Source organism: Osmia bicornis, chromosome 15, assembly GCF_907164935.1.
Source record: "Osmia bicornis bicornis chromosome 15, iOsmBic2.1, whole genome shotgun sequence".
NCBI lineage: Eukaryota > Metazoa > Arthropoda > Insecta > Hymenoptera > Megachilidae > Osmia > Osmia bicornis.
In genome coordinates, this window is record NC_060230.1 from 9,239,926 (window position 1) to 9,248,507 (window position 8,582).

The 8,582-nt window shown below is 44.6% G+C and overlaps 2 protein-coding genes across 2 annotated transcripts; one reads left to right on the plus strand and one right to left on the minus strand.

Moving 5' to 3' along the window:
- Window positions 1-4,302: 4,302 nt before the first annotated feature.
- Window positions 4,303-5,331, minus strand: LOC123988542 (GRB10-interacting GYF protein 2-like). Its single transcript, XM_046288983.1, has 2 exons — window positions 4,860-5,331; window positions 4,303-4,748 (listed from the first exon to the last, which is right to left on the minus strand). The coding sequence occupies exons 1-2, from the start codon at window positions 5,329-5,331 to the stop codon at window positions 4,303-4,305; spliced, it is 918 nt and encodes a 305-aa protein (XP_046144939.1).
- Window positions 5,332-6,224: 893 nt separating this feature from the next.
- On the plus strand, window positions 6,225-8,306 carry LOC123988543. Its single transcript, XM_046288984.1, has one exon. It carries the CDS (start codon window positions 6,225-6,227, stop codon window positions 8,304-8,306), a length of 2,082 nt encoding a protein of 693 aa, XP_046144940.1.
- The last annotated feature ends 276 nt before the right edge of the window (window positions 8,307-8,582 follow it).

The following is an 8,582-nucleotide window of genomic DNA, read 5'->3' on the forward strand; positions in this document are numbered from 1 at the left end:
CCGGTAATTCTCTTCCTTCGTTTATTCTTTCCTTTAGCTTCTCTTCTCCTTTCTCCTCAGGCGATACAGCATTTTTCCTTTTTTTCCTCTTTGTCTTCTCTTCGTTGTCACCTTCTTCATCTCTTCCCCCCTGCTCTTTCTTGTCTCTCTTCGGTACTCCACTCTTATCTTCACTTTTGTTCTTTCCTCCTTTCTTCTCTCTTTCTACCGCTTCCTCCTCTGTGTCGTCTTCTCCGTTTCCTATGTCTACGTCTTTTGCCTCCTCTGAACTTTGTCCGTTCCACTCTTCACCTGTCCTTCTCCTTTCTAATTCCATCCTTATCTCGTCCACGCTCTCGCCTATTCTTCTCAGCTCTGTTAATACTTCGACCTTCCACGTGCTTCCCATCTTCTATCTGCCTTTCCCCTACCCTTTGCACCCTGCTGTAAATAAGAACGTATTTCTCTGATTGCCTATGTTAATTAATTTGTCTAATTCTTATCCTAACCGTGAAAAATCTGGTTTATTATTTCTGGGCTGACCGGTTGTGCCACTGCGCACTACCGTACACGTGCTTTTCGTTTTTTCCTTCTTTCTCCTCTTGTGTAGTTCTTACCTTTCCTATCTTCTTTGCCTTTCTTTTCTTTTCTTTTAGGATCCGCCGCTCTTTGCTTCTACCTTGTTTCTTTTCGGTTCTTTTGTTTTCCTAGGTGTTACCATTCACTTTTACCTTTCCTTCCACTTTCCACTTGTTGCGTGCTTCCCTACTCTCGCACCACGTGTCTCGTCAGTGTAGCCACCTGTTTTCCGTTTATTCGCTCTGCTGCCAACTGTAAATTTTTCTTTCCTTGTTCCTATTACTGACCCTTTCTGTCGGTAATGTCGCGTTCTTTCTTTTCTTCCATCCTAGCACTTTTGTTCTTCGTATCGCCTTTATCCATTGACCTTTCTTTTTCCACTTCCTTCATCCATTGTTCTCCTTCTCCTTCCTCCCCCAGCAGTACTTTAACTTTTTCTTGCCATCCTTCTTGTCTTTCTTTGTTTGCCCCACACCCTTCCCATACGTGCTCCCACGATTCCTGCTCCCACAGGCAATTCCTGCACCTCCTTTTTTCTTCTTTTTCCCAATATTTCGCTTCTTTTATTTCATTCCCCATCCTAAATCTAGCTACTCTTTTCCATCTTTCTTCTTTCCATCCCTTTTCCAGGTATTTAGGGATTCCAGCATTCTTGATCTCCTTATACCATTTATTGTATCTTGATTCCCTTATCTTGTCCCATCTCTCTCTTTCTTGCTGTTGCATCTCTCTTTCTTCAATCCACTCAAAGCCCATTTCTCCTTCCCTCCTTTTCATTTCCAGTGCTGTTAAATTTATTCCCCTCTCCTCAAAGTATTTTTTCCTTTCTTCCTCCCATTTGCTTTTTGTCCTCTCTTTTTGTTCTTCTCTGACTATCTCCTCCCAGCAGGTCCTTGCTAGTTCCCCTCCTCTGCCCTCCCACATCTTCCTCTCGTATCCCCACGCCAGCCTTCCTGCTTTGATTCTCAATTTTGGCCTTTGTAACTCTTCTCTTACCATGTACCCCGGTGTGCACCAGTCCACCCCTAATGTCCACCTCAGAAATCTCTCTTGGATCCCTTCTAGTTCTCTCCTTTCTTTCCACCCCCAGATTTCGGCCCCATACGCCATTATCGGCCATATCAGTCTGTCCCATAACCATAGTCTTCTCTTCCAGTCCTTTCCGAATCTTCTTTTTCCAATTCCCCATACTTGTCTCATCGCTGCGCTCGCTCTGCTCACTCTATGTTTGATATGCCACTCACCTCCTCCATCTCTTCTGAAGACGTATCCGAGGTATTTGAAACTTTTTACCTCTTCCATTTTCTTTCCTTTCCAAACCCAATCCCTCTTCTTCCATCGTCCACCCCCTTTCCTAAATCTCATTACTTTTGATTTTTCTCTATTCAACTCTAGTTTCTTTTTATCTAAATACCTTTCCAGTTTTCTTATCATTGCTGCCAAATCTTCTTCTTTCTCTGCCAGGAGGACCACATCGTCCGCATATGCTAGCGTGTATATTTTCCTTTCCCCTGTTTTAATCCCTCCCGTCCCTCCCTTCCGCATCGTCTCTTCCAGGTCGGCCGTTAGTAAATTGTATAGTAGCGGGCTCATTGGACATCCCTGTCTTAAGCCTCTCGCTGTCCAAAATGGCTCTGTTGCTCCTTCATTTGTTCTTACTCTACTTTTGGTTTCTCTCAGCACTTCCTTAATTCGTTCCCTGAGTCCTTTTCTTACACCCCTTTCTCTTAATGCTTCCATCAGCACACCTCTGTCTACCGAGTCGAATGCGGCTTTCAAGTCGATAAAGCACGCCATCACCTTTCCTTTCTCTTTCTTTATTTGCCTATTTACCAGGAAATTCAGCACATATATATTGTCCATCGTGCCCATTCCTTTCCTAAATCCCGTCTGGTTATCCGGTATCATTTTCTTGCTTTCTGCCTCTTGCCTCAGTCTCTCCGTCAATACCGCTGTGTATATCTTATACAGTGTCGGCATCAGTGTCACCCCCCTATAATCTCCCGCCTGGTTTCCATTTCCCTTTTTTTTGATTGGCGCGATTATCCCCTCCTTCCAGCCCTCCGGCCAGCCCTCTCCTCTCCAGACCCTGTTACATACCTCCCATGCCCATTCTGATACTTCCTCCCCCCCATATTTCCAGACCTCGTTTGGAATCCCCCCCCCCCCCCACCGCTTTCCCATCCTTCAATTTCGCCACTGCCTTTCTTATCTCCTCCTTACTTATTTCTTTTTCTCCGTCCTCTTCTGCTATTCTGGCTCCCCCCATCACTACTTTTTCTTCCGTCCCTCCCAGTAAGTTCATAAAATGTGTTTTCCACTCTTCCTCCGATATGCTCGTCTGGGGCTGCCCTCTCCTTTTTCTCTCCCTGTTGACTATTCTCCATACATCTTTGTCTGTTTTCACCCCCTCTATCTCTTTTACAAACCTTTCGTTTTCTTCTTTCTTTTTCACTTCGCATAGCCTATTGTATTCATCCTTTGCCTTCTTGTAGCTCTCTACCTCTTTTCTCCCTTTTCTCCAGTCTCTTAGCACTTTCCTAACCTCCTTTTTTCTCTCTTTACACTCCTCGTCCCACCATCCATTCCTCTTGGTCTTGCGCCCTTTCTTACTTCCTCTCTCTAGGCCTTTCCTGAATTCTTCTAGAGTTAACTCCAACTCGTCGTTCAACTCTTTGTTCTTCGCTTTCTTCCAACATATTCCTTTTCTAAATTCACTCCTTCCCTGCTCCGACCAGTCCCCTCTTGGCGCTGTCTTCCTCCTCCTTTCTTCCGCTATGCATTGCACTCCCCCCTCTCTCACTTCCGCTATTAAGGGGTGGTGGTCTGAATCTATCTTGTCCCCAATTTCCATCTTTTTAATCTCTTCTCTTCCTTCTTCCTCTACTATAACGTAGTCTATCACTGTTTCTCCTCTAGCCCCTGTGTATGTAAATTCACCATCCTTGTCCCCTTCTATCGTTCCATTCAGTATAGTCCAACCGGTCTCCCTCAGCGCCTCTAGTAATCTCTTTCCTTCCGCATTGCACTTCTTATCTTTGGATTTTCTTTTTTCCTCTCTTTCTTCATCCTCCTCCTCTGTCTTGCTTCCCCCCTCTTCTCCCGTTCTCGCATTAAAATCGCCTCCTATTATCGTCCTTCTCCCTTCCCCTGTTTCTTCTAACCATGGTCTGAGTTCCTTTATCTTTGTTTCCATGTCTCCGTTTACGTACACTCCTACTATCCTCCAGTTTAATTTCCCCCCTTTGCATTCAGCCATTATTATGCCCTCTTTCCCTTCCTCCATTATAATCCTCCCTCCCTTGCCCATTATTACCTCCTTTACTCCCATTATCATCCCCCCTATTGCTCTTCCTTTTTTGTTTTTCCTTTTCGCTAGTTGCGCTTCCCACCTGTATCCTTTTGGCATCCTGTCTCTTATCTTGTCCCAACCTTTCTCTTCCAGCCAAGTTTCTATAAGCACTACCACGTCCCACTCTTTTATTGTCTCCCAAAATTCTATATCTTTATTTAATACTCCTGCGCAGTTCCAAAATCCTATTGTCCAGCTTCCATCCTCTTTTCTTTCTTTTCCTCTTGTCCCTTTTTTCTTCTCCTGTTTCTTCTCTCTTTCTGTTCTGTTTCTTTCGTGCTCTCTTTCGGACTCCTCGCATGCTTCTTCATCTGGTTCTTCCACTTTTCTTCTTCTCTTTCCTTCTCTTTTTTCCTTCAGTGGCTTGACGTCCTCTTCTCCCTCATTACTCCCTATGTCCCTTTCCCCTCTTCCCCCTTCTTCTGCTCCCCTTCCTGGGTGGGTTTCCATTCGTTCCCCTCCCCGTCCATTAGTACACCCTTGTCGTCGTCCCATTTCCACCATTTCCCTTCTATTCTTATTTTCTTGGAGTCTACCCATACGTTTTTTCCTTTCTCTCTTTCTCCTCTTGCGATTCTTCTTAATGTCCACTGTGTTCTCCTTTCCTCCCAAGTTAGGTCATCTTCTATTCTCTCTTCTCTTCCCTTTAGCGCCCTTTTGTTCTCCATTATTTTCCTCTTCAGCTCGACAGTCTTTACTTTTACTTGCATCATGTATAATTCCTTTCCCTTCTCTACTGGTCCCACCGCTTTTACCTCCTCTATTGCGCCCTCTACCCCCGTGACCTTTAAGATCTCTTCTGCTTTTTCTTTCATCTCCTCCCTTTTCGTTTTTGTTCCTTTAATTATTATGTTTTTCCTTCTCTCTTCTTTCTCTTTCCTCTCCAGTTTTCTTTCTATCTCCTTCAGTTTCTCTTCTATTTTTCCCCCTCTTGACTCCTCTCTTCTACTTCCTGCTGCATCTTGCGTTGCCTTTAGCATTCTTTCTTCTATCTCTTTCCATCTCTCGTCCTCCCCTTCCCTTCTTTCTATCTCCTCCATTTTCTTCATCATCTTTTCCATCTTCCCCTCCAGGTCTCTTTTCTGCTCTATCCATTCCTCTTCTCTTCTTCTCATTTCCTCTCTTAATTGTTCCATCTCTCTTCTTATATCCTTCCCTAGCAGCTTCATATTTGTGTCCATCCTCTCCATTTTTCCTCCTAGGTTTTTGTTCATTTCTCTTATTAGCTCTTTTACTTCTCCCATCCCTCCCCCTTCTTCCTTTCTTTCCTTTTTCTTTTCCGGTGACCTCCCTATCAGCATGCTTTCTTTAAACATCCATTTGTCTGTTTCCCTGTTACCCCCTCCCCCTTGCCCCTTCTCTACTTCTTCCTCCTTTTCTTCATCTCTCTTCCTTTTCCATATTTCTTCCAGGTTCGCCATGCTTCCTATACTCTGTGATCTTTCTCTTGTGAGAGTTTCTACGATTGAGGGTCTCCCTCTCCTTCCTCCTTTCTCTTGTTTTCCCTGTTCACTCTTTCCTTCCCCCACCTTCTTTTCCTCTTTCTCGTCTCCCATCTCTCTCTTATTGATATTCTTCGCCGCTGCCTCTTCCTTGCCGACTGCTCTTCTGTTTTCCTCTTCTTCTCTTCCGATCTAGATGTCTCTCTCTCCCGCCTTTTTTGTCGATCCTGTCGCCTCTTCTCCGTTCCTAACCTACAATTGCACCTTTTCCTCTGCTCTCTTTTCTCTTTCTTCTTTCCCTCTCTCTTATTACTTATCTTTCTTGTCTATTCCTGTCTTTTTGTCTGCTTTGGTGTGGCTTCCTGCCCCTCCAATTCTTCTTTATCCAATTCTTTAACAAATTGTATTGCAAATTAGCATGAAGTGTCATGCGGTCGTATCTCGTGGCGTCTTTTCTATTTATTAATATATATATGAATATATATTTATAGTAAATATATAAATTACTATTTATTTATATAATATTAGATATTATTAAATCCTTGTATATAAATTTATAAATAAATATAATTAAATTAAATATATATTATATTAATATATAATTATATATTTATAATCAATTTATAAATTAATATTTTTAAATATAATATTATATTTTATAAAATCATTATATTTATATATTTATATAAATAATTTATATATTATTAAATATTTATTAATAATTTAATCTGGGCCAGATCTTCAAATCCTGCCTAGCGAAGGGCTACGTACCCAAAGCCTGGAGACACTCCAAGGTAGTGTTCATCCCTAAACCTGGGAGGGACAATTACGACCTTGCTAAGGCATACAGACCCATCAGCCTCACCTCTTTCATGCTCAAAACGCTGGAGAGGCTGGTCGATAGGTACATCAGAGACGAGGTTTTGGCCAATAAACCACTACACCCCTCTCAACACGCCTATCAAAACGGCAAATCCACCGAGACGGCACTTCATAAACTAGTAGGCTTTATTGAAGGCGCACTGTCGAGCGGCGAATCTGCCCTCTGCATTTTCCTCGACATCGAGGGGGCGTTTGACAACACACCCCATGATGCCATTAAGGAAGCTGCGAGGAGGTATAATATTAAGGACTCCGTCGTAAGATGGATCCACAACATGCTGACGAACAGAACAGCCATAGCAAGCCTGGGAGAGGAGACGGTGAGGGCTGACGTCGCGAGGGGCTGCCCGCAGGGAGGAGTCCTGTCCCCCCTGCTGTGGACCCTCGTGGTTGATGAACTCATACGTATACTCGCCTCGGAAGGCTTTGAGGTTCAGGGCTACGCCGACGACCTCTCTATCACGGTCAGAGGCAGACACCCGTTGGATCTAGCGAGGAGATTACAAAAGGCTATCATACTCGTAGAATCTTGGTGTCAATCACACTCACTCTCGGTTAACCCGAGCAAAACGGAACTGGTCCTATTTACAAGGAGAAGACGCTTTTATTTTAAGGCTCCTCACCTTTTTGGGACGCAGCTACAACTCACAGATGAGGTTAAATATCTAGGTGTAATACTAGACAAAAAACTCACCTGGAAAAACCATGTGAACAGGCAGACCCAGAAAGCAATCAGCACCTACTGGGCCTGCCGCAGAATGTTTGGCCCCACATGGGGACTCAAACCAAGGGTGGTCAGGTGGATATACCAGGCCATCCTTGAACCTATCACAACATACGCCTCGATTGTGTGGTGGACCTCCATGAAGAGGGAAGCACACAGAAAGGCTATAGAAAGAATATACAGAATAACGCTGCTGGGGATAATAGGTGCACTCCCCACCACGCCCACCTTGGCAATGGGTGCGCTGCTCGACATCAAGCCACCCCATCTAACAGTGATGGCAACGGCTTGGAGAGCGGCCATCCGCCTCCACCAAGCTGAAGAATGGTCCCCGACGGGCGGCGGGCACACCGAAATCCTCAGGGATGTGGGATCAGAGTCAATTCTGACCCACGGTGGGGACCGCTGCAAGACGGAATACCTCTTCAGACGAGAATATGATCTAATCCTCCCAGATAGGGAGAAATGGCTGAAAGACCCAAACGACATTCTGACTCCGGGGGGGCTGGTCTGGTTCACAGACGGCTCTAAGACCGATATCGGCACCGGAGCCGGGATTGCGGGGGAAAGCCCTAGGGTCGAAATGACCCACAAGCTGGGCCACCACGTTACGGTCTTTCAAGCAGAAGTGTTTGCCATATGGGCCTGCGCCAAATATAATTTGGATAGGGCCCACTCAGGAAAACACATATACATCTGCAGTGACAGCATGGCCGCGCTGAAAGCCCTCCACAAAGTGGAAATAGGGTCGAAGCTAGTCAAGGACTGCGCACTGATTTTAAGACAGCTATCTCTGAACAACAGAGTTAAGCTGCTATGGGTACCAGGCCACACTGGTATCCCAGGAAACGAGAGGGCTAACGAATTGGCACGACTGGGGGCGTCAAGCTCTCAGCCATGCCATGAGTACCCTATTGGTGTCTCAACCTATGCGTTGAAAGGCTTGGCCAAGGACTGGTTAAACCAGGAATTCACCAGGCTCTGGCACAACGCCAATGGCATGAGACACACGAGGGCCCTATTTAAGGGACCGTCACAGAAGCTGGGTGACACCTTAAGTCACCTGGACAGGGCGCAGCTGCGCATGCTCGTGGGCCTAGTGACAGGACACTGGTACACGAGAAAACACCTCGCGCGCATGAGACTCACGGAGGAGACATTATGTCCGAGGTGTGAGGAAGAGGACGAAACCCCTCTACACGTACTTCTAAGATGCAGGGAACTAAGGGCCCGAAGAGGAGCAATCCTGGGGACTCTGGAACCCTCATCATTAAGCATCTCGGCTGGCCTGGTGCCGGCGCTTCTAAACTTCGCTACAGAAGCCCAGCTGCCAAGGCACAGCCAGTAAAGAGGCTGCCTAGCGGCCCGGGTACAATGGTCCCCAAGGACTGAGTGCCCGGCTAGCCTCAACCTTACCAATAATAATAATAATAATAATAAATATATTAATATAATATATATTTAATTTAATTATATTTATTTATAAATTTATATACAAGGATTTAATAATATATAATATTATATGAATAAATAGTAATTTATATATTTATTATAAATATATATTCATATATATATTAATAAATAATTTCTAGATAATATATATTTATAAATTTTATATAATGAT